Here is a 19,263-nt window from a genome sequence, read left to right on the forward strand (position 1 = left end):
TTTTCTTCCCTCCAACAACCAAAAATTCAGCGACATCCGTGGTCGGGAGTCAAACCGATCAAACATGGGGTTGTTGCTTGACATGATTGTTTCTTCTTCTTCCTCTTCTTCTTCCTCTTATTTCTTGATATACCATGGCAGATAAAGTCGAGCACCTATCCATACCTCACACTGTAGACCAATTGAGCGAGCGTCTGGAATCAGCAGATCGGCTACGCGAGCCTGCAAAGATCCTTAGTAACAAGCACGCTGTCCACCAGTTTGAAAATGTGACTCCAGAGCCTTCATTGCCTAATACCCCCTTCCACGGACCCAAACGCGCTGAAGGCGATGTGTCCCCTTCGGCTTTGACACCAAATTCAACGACAGATATCGAGAAACAGCAGCAGCAGCAACAACAACAACAAAAACAAAAACATGCTTTGAGCGCAGCATCCTCGGTCGATTCTAACCCTTCCAATTCATCAACGCCCTCCCAATTCATATTCCAGAAACCACACTATGACAGCAAATATATGCAGACGCATTTTCATCATATAAAAAAAAAGGATACTATCTTTACAGATTTGAAACGATTCCTCAAAGGCAGTGGCAGCAGTAGCAGGAACTCCAGTCGGACCAATGTGAGCGAGCTTGGCCAGCAGGAGCAGCGCGAAAACGAGAGTAAGAAGCAACAACCAGCGGATGCAGCAAGTGTCGGCAGCCGGACGAGTACTTTGTCATTCGCGAATGACTTTAACAGTGACATTGAGGGTCGCTACGGCAAGTGGGGTTAGTCAGTCTGAATATTGTATTCCTGTTGTTGTTATCGGATCGTTAACGGGTCATCATCGGGGATAGGCGAGTTTGTAGGGAAGGGTGCAGGAGGATCGGTCAGACTGATCCGTCGAAGCACGGACGGCAAAACATTTGCAGTCAAGCAATTTCGGAAAAAGTCGCAAAACGAGACTGAAAAGGAGTATGTCAAAATGGTCACTGCCGAGTTTTGCATCGGTTCCACGTTACACCATCCAAATGTCATTGAAACACTGGACATTGTCAAGGAAGGCCCAACTTACTATGAGATTATGGAGTATGCGCCCAACGATCTGTTCAGTATCATCATGACCGGATCAATGTCCAAAGAGGAAATTGCATGCTGCTGGCGACAGCTACTAGATGGTGTCGCATACCTTCACTCGGTAGGGATCGCACACCGCGATTTAAAGTTGGACAATACCGTATTGGACGAACGCGGGATCGTCAAACTGATCGACTTTGGCTGTGCGACCGTGTTTAAATTCCCGTATGACAAGAATATCCACTACAGCCAAGGCAAGTACAATCGACTTTCAATGCTGTTTTCACACTGATCTCACTTGCAGCGCAGAAATCTCTGGGTCAGATCCATACATTGCACCGGAGCAGTTTACACAGAAAAAATACGATGCTCGCAAAGCCGATATATGGTCTTGCGCCATCATCTTTGTGTGCATGATTATACATCGCTTTCCCTGGCGGATAGCACAGCCAGCTCGAGACGTGTCATACCAGAACTATCTCAAGGCGAGCACCAGTGGTGCTGCGAGGCTCATGAGCATGCTGCCTTACGACTCGCGCCGCGCTGTCGCAAAGATGCTAGAGCCAGACCCTATCCTTCGGTGTCTAATCCACGAAGCACTGGAGGATCCGTGGCTGTCCCAAATAGATGTCTGTCGTGTAGAAAAACCGGGCTCGAATCATGTACACCATCTGCTTGTAAAACCAAGGAATAGGAACACACTGTCACGTGGAAACATTGTCGTTGTAGGCACAGGTCAACAGCAGCGGGGAGCATCCGAAGCTGAACAGGAACCCTCACACAAGTCTTTCTTATCCCACTTTGCTCACGGCAAAAAGATCTCTTCAAATTACCAACGATGATCATGTGTATGATCCCAACAATAGACTGTAACGTCATTGTTAATCTCTTCACATTGTACTTTGTATAAGGTTTTCTATCACAGAAACAACAATGGTAAATTATCTCGTCACTATCTATCCCGTAATTGATTTAAATATACCATCAATAACACGCAGCAGTAATCCAATATTACATCAATATCTTTACTGCTAAGAGACGACGACAAATTATATAAAACTATAAAGCGATCTGGTAAGGAGGGACAGCTGTACGCCGTGGTAAAGCATAGATTGCTTCTAGTATCTCCTTTCGAAGCATAGAGTAAGATCCTCAGGAGCAAAGGCTCCGCCAAAATTAACTGGTATCCCATCTCGATAATGCGAATCACTAGGCAACGTGATATTGTATCTTCGCACTACAAATTAATGTGAGCATTTTGAGTCGTCCAAATCATGACCAGATCATCGCACTTACAGAACATAGAAAGCACTGTCCGCTGTACTGCTAGGCTAAAGTTCATACCGATGCACTGGCGACCTCCGTTACCAAATGGTATCCATGCAAGACCTTCATGTGCTCTACTCTTTCCGTTGTCTGCGAATCTCTCTGGGTCAAATCGTTCAGGATCGGGCCAGATATCAGGATGTCGATGAAGAACGTTAATATCAATGTTAACTTCGGTTCCTTTGGGAACAAAGACATCCCCGAGAAGTATGTCTTGAGTTGCTCTACGGGGAGCAATCACTGCGGAAGGCGGGTAAAGACGAAGATTCTATAGAAAAAGAAGAAAGCGACTGAGTAGCCGAATAGATTGGAAAGTGCACTATCGTTCATTTACTTCTTTGATAACCATGTCAATGTAAGTGAACTCTTTGCACTGCTCTGGAGTCGGCCGTATATCAGTAGGTTCACTTCCAAGTACGCGCAGTGCTTCTTGACGAGCTCTCTCTTGTATATCCGGATGTGTGGCAAGGTTGTATAACGTAAAAGCCAATGAATTTACATTGCTTTCTTGACCTTTTGTTTTCAAGACACTGCAGTTAGATTCTCATGTACCCTTTCTTTCAGTTTCCAATTAATTGGCATTTACCTGCAAAGAAGAACAGGGCGATATTTGACTGTCGTTGTCATTGCAAAAAACCATCACATTAAGACCCAATGAATGCAAACACGGTAAGCAGACAACGTACTCTCAATAATTCAGGTGAGTCTAAACCTTTGGCGCCTTGCAATTCAGCCTCGATGACTCTTGTAAGCATGTCCTTTATGCTTTCGTCGTCAATAATATCTCTAGAAGTTCCCTCGGCCAGCATCCTTTCACGGATTTCTTGGCGTCGTTTACCCGTAATGTCTGCAAACTTGGCATTTAAAAAGTTCACATCTTGAGCAAGACGCTTTCGAGATGGCAAGAAATGCATTAACCAGTTTTCCAGGCGAGGTAAAAAGAAAATAACAGGATGTTCGCGTAATACTTTGCGTATGGAATCGTACGGTTTCAGCCACTCTGAACCGTGTCCATTGTCTAGAGCTTGGAAATCGATTGCTAAATTATATATATGCTATTATTATCCAAAGAATACTGCATTTATGTAGTGGCTGAACAGAGAACTTACAGTAAAGACCAAGAGCCAACATATCTAGCATCATGCGATCAAACACTTGAACGATAGCCGCTGGACTTCCTTTTGGCTCCGCATCGATTTTTTCGAAAGCCTTTTGCGTGAGCTTGCCAAAAAGTGCAACGGGAATGGTACGTCGGAAAGCAGGGTTCAGGATCCTGCGTTGGGCTTTCCAAACGTCTCCGATGGAAAAGAACGCGTTTTCGTGCCCAACGAACCTTACAAACGGATGCGAGTTATTTAGCTTGTGAAGTACTTTTAGGCTCTTTGGAACTTGTTCTAAGTTGTCAAAACAGACGGAGAGAAAGAAAACGTGTATGAGTATGTGCAACTCGACCTTTGATGGACGTGCCACTTTCAACATCAAGCAACCCCTTACCGTATTTCATCAGCAGGGCCTTTGCTGCTACCGGATCCACAATATTGACGGTCCAGTAAGATGGAAACTTGGTCTTTGAGATGGTTTAAGCATACATATACAGAATACAGAGCGACTTTGCAACTTACTACGTATGCTTTTGCCTTGCGATCGCGAACAACAGGCACGACAAGATCACGCGCATATCGAAAACCATCTGTGCCTGTCAGAATATGATACAAGTACTTGAACGGATTGATAGACGGATATTGCCGCAGCTTAGCTGGTGGCACTAAATTGTTGTAAAGATACAGGCCTACAACTCCAAGAGCTATAGCTTGAGCGATGATGGATTTGCTGTATTTGCTTTTGGGGCAAACCTGAACAAGTGTGTTTAGGTACGAAAGCAGCGAGGCAGATGAGGCAGAGACTGGTCCAGATAGCATTCTTTAACGGAAAGGATGAATAAGAGTATGAAAAGGATCAGGCATGACTTATAAACAGTTCCCTCTTGTTGGATTCGAACACTTACTGAGGAGTGCACTATTCCACAGGTATGCATAAAAGGGCATCAATATGCAGTAAGGAGGAGGAGGTGGGCGTATGGTGCTTATATAGACGCTAATATCTTATCAAAATGTGTCACCATGATTCTAATTGCAGTGATTCATATGCAAAGGAAAGCAATAGCATAGTTCGATGGGCAAGGAGAGTAATGCAGATGGCGTATGTAGGCGCAAAAAAAAGCTGCAGATGAAGAAAAATTTCGCAAACAAAAGCTGCTTCGATCTCTTCTGTTAGAGCCAATTCTAAATATTGGGTAATAAGGCGCAAGCCAAGGAGGCTGCCATGTATCCAGGAGCCCAATGGTGCAGGGTCTTTAACTTCTGCCTTTGCTAGCATCATCATCCCGGTATACCCAAAACGCGGTAACCGCATGCTCTTAGCACCATTATTATCATCATAATCCTCTGAATAATTAGAATTCGTACCATTGGAAGTATAATAGAAAATATGTTGCAAATGTGACTTGGGCGACAATCTTTCCTCTGAAGCACTGCGAGTCTATGCAAGTAGTATCATTCATGCACGGCCCGCATTTGCATACGTCAACAGAGTTGAGAAAATCCCTAAGTGTTTGCGTGGGTAAATAGTGGTGATAGTCGTGGTGATAGTAGTGGTGATAGTAGTGGTAGTAGTAGTAGTAGTAGTAGTAGTAGTAGTAGTAGTAGTAGTATAGCACTAGCACGAGCACTAGCACGGGACAGATGAATCTGTGAGACTCCTGTTTATAGCGTTCGAGAGTTGAACAAGGAACTTCATGACTGTGGCTACTAGGTCTGAGTAATCATCCAGTGATGATCATGATCCACTGTGAAATGCGCGCCATTTTTGATGGAGAGGACAATATAGACTATTTTTGCGGTAGAAGCAGGCAATAAACCTGTGAATTCTGTTTTCATATCAAGGAGATTTGCTCGAATTTTTGCTGTTCAGTGGAGAAGCCATGTAAGTCTGTACACATGATGTTAGCTGTGTATACCATTTGCAACTTTTTTTTTCTTTTCTTTGAGACAGTGATAAAGTTCAAAGCACTAAATCTGCGGGATGGTAGAAATAGAGTAAGCTGTAAGTCTAATTTAAATATTGTATTTCTTCAGAGAAGGTTGCTTCGTCACATCATCTCGCGCCAATGACGTATATTGCGTATATATTGTTTGATGATCAACTTTTTATTGCGTAGAAGCAAATATTTAATGTAAGGAAAAATTAGAATGTAGCTAGGAGCTTTCCGAGAGAAAGGACAAAGGCAAAGATTTCAAGAGGAACGTTTCTTGACAACAATGTTACCCAAAGGCATCGCTTTCTGGTGAATGTTGGGGAAGATAATGCCGTTTGTGTTTGAAATCTCGTATTGACGGATGAAGAAGGACACAACTGTCTTAATTTCTTGCAAAGCAAACCAGCGACCCTAAATTCGCGTGTGTATATTAGTATTAACGGTTCCCTTTTTTTTCCAATGGTGCCGGTGATGCATGGGGTAGCAAACACGGAAACTTACAGGGCAAGCATTCTTTCCTAAGCCAAAAATCAAGTAATCGCTGCCGATTTTAGTCGCCTGACGGTCTGGAAGATTAGCGTATCGGAAAGGTTGGAATTCAAAGTGGTCATCAGTGTTATCTTGCTGGACCTCTTCGGCTCTGTGGTTGTACCAAGAATTGATAATAATATATTCACCAGGCTTGATGACGGCGCCGTTGCTAAATGTAAACTTATTTTTGCCAATGTATTTATGGCTCATGATAAGATAGTCATTACGCAATCGGATTGATTCTCGACACAAACTATCCAGTTTAGGAAGATTGTGGACTACATCGTAAGTAAAAAGAGTTGCTGCATCGTCAGTGGATTTGACGACATCTTCGCCTAGGAACGAGTGAAGAACTTGGTCCTGTTCTTCCAAAAGTTCAGGGATTAATTCCGGGTGCTGCAAAAGACGATACAGAACGGTAGTCGATATTTCGGTAGTGGTGTGGATCGATGCGAAAATTAAATGGATAGTCAAATCCGTCAGATGCTGAATCATTTCTATGGGTGGTGGATTTTTGATACAATCTTCGATGAGATCTTGCAAGATATCTTGCTATAAATATGGATCGCGAATGTAAGCATTAAACCATCCACGCAATCAGGCACAAGTCCATTTGACTTACTGGGCGCTCCCATCCAGGTGTTTCCAAGCCAGTTAACCGTTCTTCGACCTCCGATTTTAGAGCGTTGTACAGCTGGGATTTGCGTTTCTGGAGGCGTTTTGAGAACTTTCCAATCCACCGCTGGCGCCAGGTATTAAGCATAGTAAAACGGTCATACACCCAATTATCTTGCGGAATCTCTGCGGCGCATTCCAATGTTATATTTTTGAAAGCATCAACGAGGCTTTCGTCCTTGGCCAACTTCTCGCCAAGGAAAACAGACGAGGAAGCATTGGCAATCGCGTGCTGCATGATTGGATAAGCGTGCGGAAAGATTTTCTCCTCAGAAAGGTCGCCGATAATTTCGTTGCTAGCACTCTGAAGCTGAAAAAGAGTTGTCAAAAAGCTTGTCAAGCTAGATGTAAATAAGCATCTTTTAGTCACAAGTACTTACTTTTCTTACGACACGAGGTGTGTAAGCCTTAACATTGTTCTGTAGATACTTTAGTACTATCCGCCGCAATGGGTGCTCTTTTTCGGGATCCATGTCGAGATCAAGCAGCAGAGAAACATTAAAGCTCTACAAACCTTAGGATAAGTTCGCCGTAAATGGAATAATATATCATTGTACAATTTACCTTGTACATGCCGTGGAGGAAGTTGAAGTCATTGTTGTAAAAAACTTCGCGGACACATTGACCACCAACTACAGTCATAAGCTTTAAAGAGGAAGTTGAAGGTGGATCAATAACTGCTCTTCCCTGGGTATTAGTAATGTAGCAAGTAGAATAAATACCTCACCGAAAAGGTGTGCACGGAATACTGGGCCAAATTCTTCTGTCCATTTTTCCACAAATTTCTGGGGGTCCTTACGGTATTCCTGAGTTGATCCATAAAGAAGCGAACTGGAAGGAACGGTTTTGCATCCAGAATCCTCAAGAGCCTCAAGTTTTAAGGCGGTCCTTAGCAGAAGTTTTTCAAGTATATGTAGGATCTTATTCAGTACCTTTTGTATGAAAGAGTAGATACCCCCCGCAGCTGCAACTGCCAGAGTAGCAGCCACTATGGTGCCAGCAGCTTCGCGTCGCTGCAGCTGGCTTAGAAGATGTATGCTCTCGATAAACTTGGTGACTTGACTGGTAACATGCTCCATCGATTATTCAAAAGATAACTCAAAGGTTTCAATCGAATGATACTGCTTTTAAAACATAACAACGCCGCAGACGATTGGCGCCTGGGTGCAGATAGATACATTCATCCGGCGCAGCCGCTGTTCTTATGCTTACTGGAGATCGGCACCATCCTCCGTAATCCTGCTTCTTGGCTGCAGGAGTCTTGCATTTCTACAGGTCGAACTGCAGAATTTCCAAAAGTTGTACCAGATGCAGGTGGGAGGAAACAAGGCATACGCCTGCAGCAAGGTTTAAATTCAAGGCGGCGAGGGTTGTTAATCCAGGAGCTTGCGTTAAGTTGATGAAACTACAGACAATCTTCAACGCTGCAAATAGCTCTCGACTCGAGATGCATAAAATGATGCTATCTATCACTGTACTTTCGGGCTCCATATAAATTTATGCCTAAAGTTTCTTACGATATTTAAAAGCATTATTTCCAGCATCCATAACCCGTAGATATCAAATCTTATCTAAACGTAAAATATTAAACGTGAATAGATGAATAGAAAGGTACAGACAGTGCTTTTTTTCGTCTCTATAGCGATAGTTTGCTGGTTCTGGTTGCAGATACATACGTCCATTATTGGCGAAATCGTTTTTCTTATGTTTATAGCAGATCGGTCTCTTCCTCCGCGATCCTCCCCGATATGGCTGGAGAAATCTTGGACTCCTGCAAGACAAGGGCTATACAGACTACCCAAGCACGGCACACGTTATAAACTACATCTTGCATATGTTAGCCAGCAGGGATGAGAAAATCCCAACAATCTTAATCCTCTGAGCCGACGCGTACTATGCTACATGGGATCCTCAGGTATGTTAGCCTATGCGACTTGTCTGCTGAAAGAAACAATATTGATTAGTTTTGCGGTAGAGAGACACAATGAAGAATCTGTGATTCATGCTTTCATTCAAGGATGTTCGTTCGAGTTTTTGCTACATAATAACGTCAAAGGATACTGGTACGATGATATTTATTTCGTTAACAGCAAGTTCTCTGCTACAGCGACAGAGCAAGCAAATAACTAGAACTATTTATTGTTGTCCAGCTAGCGACCGCTTCTTTCAGGAGAAGCATCAGTCTCTTGGGATGACCAGAAACTTTCTGATTGTAATATGTCCAGTAGTTGAGGATCCAGCAGTTCATAATCCAACCGGCGCAAGAGATCTGTGCGAGGTGACACTAGGTGGTAGGATTCTTGCGAGCCTAGTACAGATTCCACTCCTGGTGACGTCAAGTGATTCGTATTTCCTGATGCTACTTGGGGCACTGCATTGAGAAGCAATGAAGGTTGGGAGGAGGTGATATTGTATATGTCATCAGGTGCCCCATGGAAAGGATATCGTCTATGCTCATGATCTCGCAACACTGAAGACAAGGATGGACCTACAAACCCAGGGAAGTCCGCGATTCTTCTGAACCTACTGTCTTCTTCTCTGTGTTCGACGTCTTGCTGTGCAAATAACACAGATTCCGTACTATTGAATCTATATAGAGAGTCTAAAAGAAAAGCTGTCGAGTAAGCGACAAGAATAAACGCGTCATGTGCATATCCCAAAGTGTGCATACTGGAACGAATATGGATGGCTAGCAACGTATACAAATGATGTTCGTAATCACTTAGTGACTGCATAGCTGAAGTTTCGGCTCTACTTACAAATATTTGGTCTGACTCCTGGAGCATCACTTTGCTGCGACAATGCTTGATCTCCATTATTCGCGAGCCGTATTGTATCTGTGTTCGAGGTGGAGCGCATGCATTGCAAAACATCCGCTGGTATGTCCGAAGGAATGAGCTCCAAAGTATCCACCGCGATGAAGATATGTTCGACAAAGCCAACTGTGACATCTTTTCCCCAACCGACGACAGCTACACATGAGAACTCCTGATCGTTGATGGTTTGCTGCTCGATATCTGCAGATCGGATAGCGTTTGCAGAAGCAACACACATAACGGGTGTTGCCCTAGTACCGAGTTATTTCTGTGAAGCCACACTATGCTTAAAAAGGGTCTTAATTACCTGTCTTGTCTGAAAAGTTCAAATATGTAACAGCTTTGTTCATCTCGAAGAATAATCGAATTTCTTCGCACGTAGCCCCATGTGTATACAATCCAATCCATGCTTAGGCTTGGAATCAGGAAAAAGAAAAAGAATTAACAATGATAGATGCGCATTTTTGTAAGAAAACGCCAGCACTTTAGCCACGAGGCTCAAAAATTACGTTCGCATTTTACGTGTCTATCCACTACATAGAACTTGCGATGCATACGAATATTTAGTCTTTGATAGGACTATATTCCTTCTATTCAAGCATCAATTTCTTTATCGGGCTTTCCGTTTTTCTCCACATGTATACTTTGCTTAGTGGTCTCTATCAATATCTTACCCAGAAAGAAGAGTACTATGTCCTTATTATAGGTCTAGACAATGCAGGCAAAACGGTAACAATCAGGTTCCAACACTGATTAGAGACATTGCGTTTGAGCATGAATCGTTAAACGTCATCTTATGTCAAGACTTTGCTAGAACGCATAAAGACAATCTTCCTCGGCGTTGCCGGCTTACCGCCTGAACGCATTGCACCCACCGTTGGTTTAAACAGCAAGTATCATGTTTGAAACTGTCATATACATTATTATTCACGCTCGCTCACCCTCGCCTGCTGCTGCATAGTCGGTCGAGTCGATATCCGCTCATCTCGAATCACGTTCTGGGATCTCGGTGGACAACGCGACTTGCATTCAATATGGGAACGCTATTATCCTGAATGCCACGGAATTGTTTTCGTCGTGGACGCTACAGATGAGAAGCGGCTAGAGGAGTGCAAAGATACTTTTGGTACATACGATGGATGACGGACGCAATGTATATCAATCGGCTGACTCTCCTTGGTTGAATAGAAAAAATGATCACCAACGAAGAGGTCGAAGGTGTACCTGTTCTCATGCTAGCAAACAAGCAAGATGTAGAAGGAGCATTGCGGGTGGAACAGATCAAAGAAGTATTCAACAAGATTGCTGTAAAGTTGGGAGCACGCGACTCTCGCGTTTTACCAGTCAGCGCTCTAGAAGGGTAAATTGGGAACTATCTACTACTATTATGTCATCAAAGCTCACTTTTGCTCTAACAACAGGGATGGTGTCAGAGAAGCTGTAGACTGGTTGATACTTCGATTACATCGCAACAAAATAAATCGCCCGCCCGTATATCGTTAGATGATCAATCCTTTATTCTTTGTACATCTGATTTTACCATGGATGATGATATGTTGATGAAAAGCGATTATTTATTGTACAGTAACTCAATTTAGGCAGATTGGGCCTTCTCGCGCATGAGGTTGAGAGCAGAGCCAGCCTTGAACCAGGCAATCTGGCCCTCGTTGAAGGTGTGGTTCAAAGTGATGTCCTCGGTTCTGCCATCGGCCTTGTGCAGACGCAAGGTGAGGGGCTTGCCTTCTTGGAATTCAGTCAAGCCAAGAATGTCGACGCGGTCGGTGGGGTCAACCTTGTCGTAGTCAGCGGGGTTAGCGAAGGTAAGGGGCAGCATGCCCTGCTTCTTCAAGTTGGTTTCGTGGATACGAGCAAAGGACTTGGTGATGATAGCAGCACCGTTCAAGTAACGGGGTTCCAAAGCAGCATGCTCACGGGAAGAACCTTCACCGTAGTTTTCGTCACCAATGACGACCCACTTGACGCCACGCTTCTTGTAGTCACGGGCAACATCGGGAACGCCAGCGTATTCGTTGGTGAAGACGTTGCGAATCTTATTAGCCTCACCTAGTAAAAATTACAACGCCTTAATGATCATTGCTTCCCTTTTTCAGTCTTTAATGTTTTGTTCCCTTACCGTTTTCGATGTTAATGGCACCAATCAACATGTTGTTGGAGATGTTGTCCAAGTGACCACGGTACTTCAGCCAGGGGCCGGCCATGGAGATGTGGTCAGTAGTGCACTTGCCCTTGACCTTGATAAGGATAGGGATGTCCTTAATGTCTTGACCGTCCCACTTCTCGAAGGGCTTCAAGAGCTGGAGACGGTTGGAGTCAGGGGAAACAGCAACGCTGACGTTGCTGCGGTCCTCAGGAGGAGCTTGGTAGGTGTTCTCGCCGGCATCGTAGCCCTTGGAGGGGAGTTCGTCACCGGAGGGAGGAGCAAGCTTGAAGGGCTTGCCATCAGCACCAGTCAAAGAGTCGGTGATGGGGTTGAAGGTCATGTCACCAGCAATAGCGAAGGCAGTGACAATCTCGGGAGAAGCGACGAAAGCGTGAGTGGCAGGGTTGGCATCGTTACGGCCAGTGAAGTTACGATTGTAGGAAGTGATGATGGAGTTCTTCTCACCCTTCTTGACGTCCTTACGGTCCCATTGACCAATGCAAGGACCGCAGGCGTTGGCAAGGACAACACCGCCAGCCTTGGTCAAGGTGTCCATGATACCGTCACGCTCGATGGTGGCACGGATCTGCTCGGAACCGGGGGTGATGGTGAATTGAGCCTTGGTCTTGATGCCGTGGTCAATAGCCTGCTGGGCAAGGGAAGCAGAGCGAGCCATGTCCTCGTAGGAAGAGTTGGTGCAGGAACCGATCAAACCGACACGGAGATCCAGAGGCCAGCCGTTGGCGATGGCGGTTTCCTTGAACTTGGAGAGAGGAGTAGCCAAATCGGGAGTGAAGGGACCGTTAATGTGGGGTTCCAACTTGTCCAAGTCAATTTCGATCAATTCATCGTATTGAGCACCCTCATCAGCACGGAGGTTGTGGGCAAAGGCCTCGGCGTACTTGGCGATTTCACCACGGTTGGTGGCACGGAGGTAGTCACCCATACGCTTGTTGAAGGGGAACATGGAGGTGGTGGCACCAATCTAAAGCACAGAAACAATCATGTTAGCATGGTTACATCATTGCCTGTCAAAAATCTTTAAAATTTCTTACCTCAGCACCCATGTTACTGTAACACAAAAAAGGAAGAGAAAAGAGAAGTAATGATTAGCCACCATTACAGGAGCAACAAGGTTCTGCAGTGACTTACCAGATGGTACCCATACCAGTGCAGGACAAGGAGTCAACACCGGAACCGTGGTATTCGACAATGGCACCAGTACCGCCCTTGACGGTCAAGATACCAGCGACCTTCAAGATGACGTCCTTGGGAGAGGTCCAGCCGCTGAGGCTACCGTGGAGCTTAACACCAATGACCTTGGGGCACTTCAATTCCCAAGGAATATCGGCCATGACATCGACGGCATCAGCACCACCGACACCAATGGCAACCATACCAAGACCACCAGCGTTGGGAGTGTGGGAGTCAGTACCAATCATAAGACCACCGGGAAAGGCATAGTTTTCGAGAATGATCTGGTGGATAATACCAGAACCGGGTCTCCAGAAACCAATACCGTACTTGGCACTGGCGCTGGCCAAGAAGTCGTAGACTTCCTTGTTGATGTCAATAGCGCGAGCCAAATCCTTGGCACCACCAACTTGAGCTTGAATCAAGTGATCGCAGTGAACGGTGGTGGGAACAGCGACGGTAGGCAGACCGGCAGACATGAATTGCAAGAGAGCCATCTGGGCAGTGGCATCCTGGCAAGCAACGCGGTCAGGGCGAAGCTTGAGGTAAGACTTGCCACGGACGATCTCCTGGTTCTCAGCATCGTCCAAGTGACCGTAGACGACCTTTTCGGACAAAGTAAGAGGACGGTTCAATCTAATATCTGTTGGTTAATTTCTCCATTATCGCGTGCCGATAAAGTTTTATCAGTATTTACCGGCGGCGGACGATAGCAAGGTTGTCCTCGATTCTTTGGTAGTTGATGTATCTGTCCTTCTCAAGGTTGGACATGGCAACCTTCTGGCTGGCCCAAGTGCCAGCAGCCTGAGCATAGGTGCGGGAAGGAACAGTCTTGATAGCAGGGGCAACAGCCTGTAAACCACGTAAACAAGCTCAGCGTCGCGCAACGCGACAGAATAGATCGCTGTATGCTCACCTTTGCGGCCCTCACGAATGTGTTTGAAGACAACATGATTATATGTCAAAGTCTGCTGCTAGACAGAGACACAAAAACAGAGAGGGGGGAGTGAAGAAGAAGAAAAGGGAGGAAGAGAAAAAAAAGTTCGACGAACACCTTTTGCGCCCCCACTGTACGTGATGCTTCGAGCGGACATTAAAAATATGTGATGGTCACACAAACTACGAAATGCTTCCTCATATGCGCCATGTGAAAGCAAACATCTACGAAACATAAATGCCATGTTAGCGTAACTTAAGAAGTACGTATAAAGACCATGGATGTCGTGGCAGCAGACTGCGTATGTCTTCGTATTTCGGCTAGGGGAGATGTGGATGAGCTAAGCGGGAATTGAGATGTTTCGGATGGGCCGTCACCAAAACGTAACAGGGCCATGAATTCCATGCCAAAACGCCGTCCGGGCCAGGAAATCTTTCAAGGGTCCGATGGCTGAATGTTTATCCCCCTAACCCACTTGGTCAAAACAATGCACCCCCTGCTGTACCGACAATTCAACTGTGCTTCTCGCTGCATCTCCTCCGTCACCGCCGCGGCATCATCGCACCGACATGTTCTGCGCAAATCATATATCCTTTTTTCCTTCAATTTCATTGACCTTCAATACTCCAAAGACGGAACTTTTCAACGTGGAGCACATGAATGCGCTTGCATACTCAACAACTTGTCAGCAGAATTGATTTTTCTCCGCATCATTGTCACGTTCGCAACCCAATATGGCAATTTAAACAAGTGATTTGGCTTCTCTGTCTGTCATCTTCATTATTTTATCTCTTGCCCTTCTTCCGCTTGCTAGCTTCCAGGTTAGGAGCGGATACTTTAACCTTGCTCATAATCGTATTAATAGCTTCCATTTCCGGAACGCTCTTTATCAACTCCTTCTCCCTTGATGTGGCGTCTTGAGCATTTAGGAACACGGACTGAGCTTGTTTAAGCGCTGCAAGAGATGGTAGATCAGTAAAAACCTTGAGCCACATCTGCGATTCCAGCTTTGGTGATGTACCTTTTCCGCGTTTCAGTGTGCCTGGCGTGAGTTTGACCTTATACTTGTATTTTTGCAACGCGTTGTATGGAGCACACACAGGAATTGCAAAGTGGATAATGTCTTCTGGAAGAGGACTGGGCGTAACTGAATCGATGATCGACAAATTGGCCTGAGAATATTATAAACGGTCTGTAAAACAAAAAGGGGTAGCAACTTTAAGCTGCCTTACCGCTTCATCAGCTTCAAGCATAGTCACATTCTCTTCCTTCAGCATCTGACGAATTTCTTCATGTTCCTTCTCATCCCCACCCTCTGTTAACTACAGTCATTAAATACGGAATTAGCTTATATATAAAATATCAGCGAATTCAATCGTGGCAATGCTTACTGCTTCGGGATGCTCCGTCGTTTCACCAGATTCGGCCTGCTCTCCTTGATTCTGCATTGCAGCTGCTTGCGCCTCCAATTTTTGCTTTTCTCGCTCCCTTGCTCTTTCCAGTTGCTCGGCTTTGACACGAGCTTCCTTCTTCGCTTTCTTTCCTTTAGGTTGAGGTCCTTTGTTCGACTTGAAAATGTGTGAGATGTATCCGAGCACTATATCTGACAGGAATCAAGACTTACGCCTAGCAATTCCATGCGCAATCTTCGCTCCTCCTCATCCTGGTCGGCATATTTCTCTTTTATTTTCTTTGCTTTTCCTTTGCGGCCGCGGACAGGCGCTACCGGTGCTTGCTGTGAGGATAATAACTTAGTGTCTACTGAATCTTACATCATATTACGTCATATTATGCTTTACCTTCTCTTTGGGCTTGGATTTGCCGTTGGTTTCTTGCGGTTTCGGCTCTGGCGTGCTTGCCCCACTGCCATCCGTTCCCTTTCTGCCTTTCTTCATCTGGCGCCTTTCCTTTGCACTCAAGAATTTCTTTCGCTACAAAAACTAATTGATATATGGTCATTGATTGCCAGGGAATGTATAAAACTAACCGTGCCAGTGTCTGCTTTGTTTGACTGAGCAAATTCAGGCAATTGATCGGCATCTTCGTTTTGCCCATACTCTTCTAGATCATACTTTTGCCATTCTTCCTTTTCCTCTGTGGTTGTATCCGAGGCAGGTGGGATGGTATTAGACGCTGGCGCAGCTGAGGCTAGCTGAGTATCTGGAAATGCGTCTTCATCGTCGCTGCTATCGCTGGATTCTTCACTCTTATCCTCTGTAGACTGCTCTTTGCTTTCTTCAGATGGTCCTGCGTTTTTAGCATCAGCCGGGTTTGGTGTTTGCGGTTGATTAACTTTATCATCCACAGCACGTGGTGTTGCGATTTCCTCCTCGGCCAATTCTTTAGCTTGACCACTTTCTTCGATGCTTTCTGTTTCTTCATTGTTTAATTTCCGTCTATCGTTGATATGGTTCCCAATCGAAGATTCATCCAGTTTGAACAGATATCCGAAACCATACACGAGTTGGACGGGCGGCAAGAAGTTCTTCTTGCCACGAATCATGAAGCTACCCGTAGTCAAGTATTCACCTGTGGGCGCTGATTTGGATACCTAGAAGATTTTCAAACTCAATTGGTGTGTTCTATTTTGCTACAGGGTTACAAGATACCAACCTGATCCGGATATACCCAGTAAGCGCTGGTTATGATCTTGGCATCCCAAGCTTTGCTCTGGCAGACAGACATGATACCAGCTTGATACAGCGTGCTCGGTGGTATAGGCTTTCCTGCATTCTCGGGGCGATTTTTAACCACTACAGACGCAGCACCGTGCAAATCGGCGTGAACGTACACATCATCTAAAAACCAACCCCATATTGAGCGTCCATATATTTACATTTTGATTGCCTGGTTGTTAATACTCACCTTTGCCAAGATAACGCTTCACAATCAGCTCATTTTGCTGCATATCACGACCAGCAATGACCAGATGACCTTCGGTAGAGATGAACCATAAAAATTTTTCGAACCAGAAGGGCTTCCGTATCTTGTTGATAGTCGTAGTAACCTTTGTTTCCTTCAGATCCTTTCGAATTTTCCGTTCAGCAGATTTCAGAGCTTTGGAAGAAGCAGCAATCGTCTTTTCATGCTTGGCTGCTTGACTTTTCTTTTGCTCATAATATTTGCGAGCGTTCGCAAATGCCGAGAGCCCAATGTCTACATCTACCTTGTATTGTACAGGCTCTTTCTCCTCGTTTTCATTATCTTCTTCTTCTTCGTCAGAGTCGCTAAACTCTTCCACATCCTCATCTGGGTCTCTGTGGGATTAGTTAGTATATCACCAAAATAAACAATCGATGTATAAAAACTTACGATAATAGTAGTGTAATCTGGTTGGTTTGCAATTTTAGAGAATCGATAACCTGGGCGATAGGGTTGCCTCGCTTCTTTTCTTCCAATACAAGCTCATTCAAGTCCTGCCAGTCCATTTGGCTTGCGATGGCATTACGGATAATGGTGATTGCAGCATCCACCATTTGAAGATTATATTCAATCAGCTGCGCTTTACGCTTATTCGTCATTTGTTGTTCGACCAGACCCTGTACTCTACTTTCTTGTTCCTTCCTGACAGCTTCTAGTTTCTTCAAAGCAGCTTCTTCCTGAACAATAGTTAATCTATCCATCCTTCCTGAAGAGAAAAAAATCGATAGTGATCGTACCTGATGCCTGGCTTTCAGCTCCAGTTTTTGAGCCTCAATGGAAGAGAAGAATTCATCAACTGCAGAGTCAAAAGTAGGAAATTCCTTGTATTTTTTGCTTTCATGCTGTTTATACAGAAATGGGTGGAATTCGTCGTAGCTAATTCTGAGTCAGTAACGCTGTAACTTCAAATATGTTTCTTTTCTTACAGATCCATCTTTTCTTCGCCATCATCCGATTGTACTTGTTTGTTATCGTCTAGCAAGATGATAAAACCCTGTTTGTTACAGTTAGTCGCCACACTGTCGTAGCCGCCAAGTATTCCTTCCTGCTGACCTTTGGTACAGTATTTTTTGTAGATTGCACCATATCATCGCCGACCTTGAAAGCTTCAGCAAGTGCTTGCAGCATCGGTGAATCTAATCACCAGCCATCCTTATCTTAGCAGAATGCATAGTCGGAATCTAATGTCGAACCTACCGTCTGATGAATCAAATTCTGTCGCAACCTTCATGTTTGGATTAAGATTCGCTGATAGAATAATATGCTCGATCATAGCCGGGCCATATTCTATATAGAGCATGTCAATATATAAATCCATAGGCTAATAGGGTGTTTTTACCATATGCTACGTTAAGAAGTTTCTTGAGATTATCTTTAGGTCCAGCATTGCGCAAAACTTGGCGCAAATTATCGACACCGACTTGCTGAAAGTCTTGAAGAGCTTTGCTTATTTGATATGTCTCTCCTACGACCATTTTGACTTCGTCCGTATTCACGACACGTAGCAACGACAGGATTTTGTAGTTTTCATCGGTCAAGATAATATTGCCCTAAAATGATATGATTAAAAACTTTATTCCTGATGACATCCTACATGTTGGATATTTGCTTACCGAAGCATAGAACTCGGCAATAATGTGGTATCCAGAACTCTTGTCGCCGCCTGCAAATTCAAAATCGACGATACGATCCACACCCAACTGACGAATATTGGTGACACGTCGAGTACGCAAGTGCTTTCTTATCTAAAAAGAAATGATACAAATTTAGTTAAGTAGTAGCATAGTTACAAGTGGTTTGAGCATACCTTTGCACAGAAAGCAGAAGGTGTAATTTGCTTTTCTCGACTAAACTGTGTCGTGTGAATACGAATACCGGACTCTATGAGAACTAGCTCCTTATCGTCCGGCTAAATCAAACGCTGGTTAATAACCTTGGATTCCATAATTGTTAAAGCAGCTTACCTTTGCGAATTTGAAGAGAAAAGTCTTTGCGTTAACATCATAGACATTCTGCAGACGAATTCCAATCAACCTATGCTGTCTTGGTAAACCTTTCTCTCTGCATAATCAAGTCGTATCGAGTTTGTACCTTTCTCTAAGGTTGCTGACCGTCGCACGTATATCGAGCGCATTGAATCTCTGCTTCATGATCACTGCGCGTCTAAAGCGATCTCGGACGCTCGGACTCGCCTGTTCCCAAATTCATGCTCAGGCGCTTTGACAGCGCTACCTCATTGTTTTCGGCTTGGATGCTCAAGACTGAAATGACCCTTGAGTAACTATGCCTCATCAAGTGCGAGTATCTCTTGATAATATATCACTTTGCTATTAAATAAATGAATGATATTATTTCTCTATATCAGCTATTACTTGCACCTATAGAAAAGAAAGTTCTAGACCCAATGTGTTTATGCCCGCCTCCAATCATTTGGACGAAGTACGCACTAAATTCACTTATCGCTGAATTCCTTTTATGAATTGAGATTATGAAATATTCTGGTACTAATAGGCTTTCCTCCATTTATAGTATGATTCCATAAGTTATGTGAACCCTGGATTGATTTATTGCAATACGCAACGATGATGCGCACGCTATGTTCAAATT

The 19,263-nt window shown here is 44.4% G+C and overlaps 8 protein-coding genes across 8 annotated transcripts; 2 read left to right on the forward strand and 6 right to left on the reverse strand.

Annotated features, from left to right (window-relative positions):
- Positions 1-134: 134 nt before the first annotated feature.
- On the forward strand, positions 135-1,902 carry VTP01DRAFT_3065 (uncharacterized protein; the record flags this gene model as incomplete). Its single annotated transcript, XM_069381595.1, has 3 exons — positions 135-771; positions 841-1,314; positions 1,370-1,902. The coding sequence occupies 3 exons, from the start codon at positions 135-137 to the stop codon at positions 1,900-1,902; spliced, it is 1,644 nt and encodes a 547-aa protein (XP_069236712.1).
- A 276-nt stretch (positions 1,903-2,178) lies between these two features.
- On the reverse strand, positions 2,179-4,305 carry VTP01DRAFT_3066 (uncharacterized protein; the record flags this gene model as incomplete). Its single annotated transcript, XM_069381596.1, has 8 exons — positions 2,179-2,297; positions 2,357-2,654; positions 2,721-2,899; positions 2,973-3,000; positions 3,073-3,425; positions 3,496-3,780; positions 3,881-3,953; positions 4,009-4,305. 8 exons carry the CDS (start codon positions 4,303-4,305, stop codon positions 2,179-2,181), a joined length of 1,632 nt encoding a protein of 543 aa, XP_069236713.1.
- A 196-nt stretch (positions 4,306-4,501) lies between these two features.
- VTP01DRAFT_3067 (uncharacterized protein) lies at positions 4,502-4,798 on the reverse strand (the record flags this gene model as incomplete). Its single annotated transcript, XM_069381597.1, has 1 exon — positions 4,502-4,798. The coding sequence occupies one exon, from the start codon at positions 4,796-4,798 to the stop codon at positions 4,502-4,504; it is 297 nt and encodes a 98-aa protein (XP_069236714.1).
- Positions 4,799-5,678: 880 nt separating this feature from the next.
- On the reverse strand, positions 5,679-7,705 carry VTP01DRAFT_3068 (uncharacterized protein; the record flags this gene model as incomplete). The annotated part of the gene is made up of 6 exons (XM_069381598.1): positions 5,679-5,831; positions 5,922-6,503; positions 6,574-6,936; positions 7,007-7,132; positions 7,191-7,313; positions 7,376-7,705. The coding sequence occupies 6 exons, from the start codon at positions 7,703-7,705 to the stop codon at positions 5,679-5,681; spliced, it is 1,677 nt and encodes a 558-aa protein (XP_069236715.1).
- A 1,071-nt stretch (positions 7,706-8,776) lies between these two features.
- Positions 8,777-9,850, reverse strand: VTP01DRAFT_3069 (uncharacterized protein; the record flags this gene model as incomplete). Its single annotated transcript, XM_069381599.1, has 3 exons — positions 8,777-9,315; positions 9,386-9,693; positions 9,750-9,850. 3 exons carry the CDS (start codon positions 9,848-9,850, stop codon positions 8,777-8,779), a joined length of 948 nt encoding a protein of 315 aa, XP_069236716.1.
- Positions 9,851-10,078: 228 nt separating this feature from the next.
- On the forward strand, positions 10,079-10,945 carry VTP01DRAFT_3070 (uncharacterized protein; the record flags this gene model as incomplete). Its single annotated transcript, XM_069381601.1, has 5 exons — positions 10,079-10,171; positions 10,247-10,331; positions 10,404-10,568; positions 10,631-10,802; positions 10,864-10,945. The coding sequence occupies 5 exons, from the start codon at positions 10,079-10,081 to the stop codon at positions 10,943-10,945; spliced, it is 597 nt and encodes a 198-aa protein (XP_069236717.1).
- A 91-nt stretch (positions 10,946-11,036) lies between these two features.
- Positions 11,037-13,749, reverse strand: VTP01DRAFT_3071 (uncharacterized protein; the record flags this gene model as incomplete). Its single annotated transcript, XM_069381602.1, has 6 exons — positions 11,037-11,506; positions 11,577-12,588; positions 12,659-12,674; positions 12,756-13,433; positions 13,495-13,649; positions 13,714-13,749. The coding sequence occupies 6 exons, from the start codon at positions 13,747-13,749 to the stop codon at positions 11,037-11,039; spliced, it is 2,367 nt and encodes a 788-aa protein (XP_069236718.1).
- Positions 13,750-14,519: 770 nt separating this feature from the next.
- On the reverse strand, positions 14,520-18,806 carry VTP01DRAFT_3072 (uncharacterized protein; the record flags this gene model as incomplete). Its single annotated transcript, XM_069381603.1, has 19 exons — positions 14,520-14,689; positions 14,756-14,906; positions 14,967-15,056; positions 15,126-15,302; positions 15,359-15,469; positions 15,534-15,665; positions 15,722-16,285; positions 16,348-16,532; positions 16,600-16,991; positions 17,047-17,333; positions 17,394-17,532; positions 17,583-17,650; positions 17,710-17,792; positions 17,854-17,943; positions 17,996-18,206; positions 18,270-18,401; positions 18,464-18,565; positions 18,621-18,690; positions 18,748-18,806. The coding sequence occupies 19 exons, from the start codon at positions 18,804-18,806 to the stop codon at positions 14,520-14,522; spliced, it is 3,213 nt and encodes a 1,070-aa protein (XP_069236719.1).
- Between the last annotated feature and the right edge of the window lie 457 nt (positions 18,807-19,263).

The sequence above is a fragment of the Rhizomucor pusillus genome (genome assembly GCF_041956525.1).
Source record: "Rhizomucor pusillus strain CBS 183.67 unplaced genomic scaffold VTP01scaffold_15, whole genome shotgun sequence".
Lineage (NCBI taxonomy): Eukaryota > Fungi > Mucoromycota > Mucoromycetes > Mucorales > Lichtheimiaceae > Rhizomucor > Rhizomucor pusillus.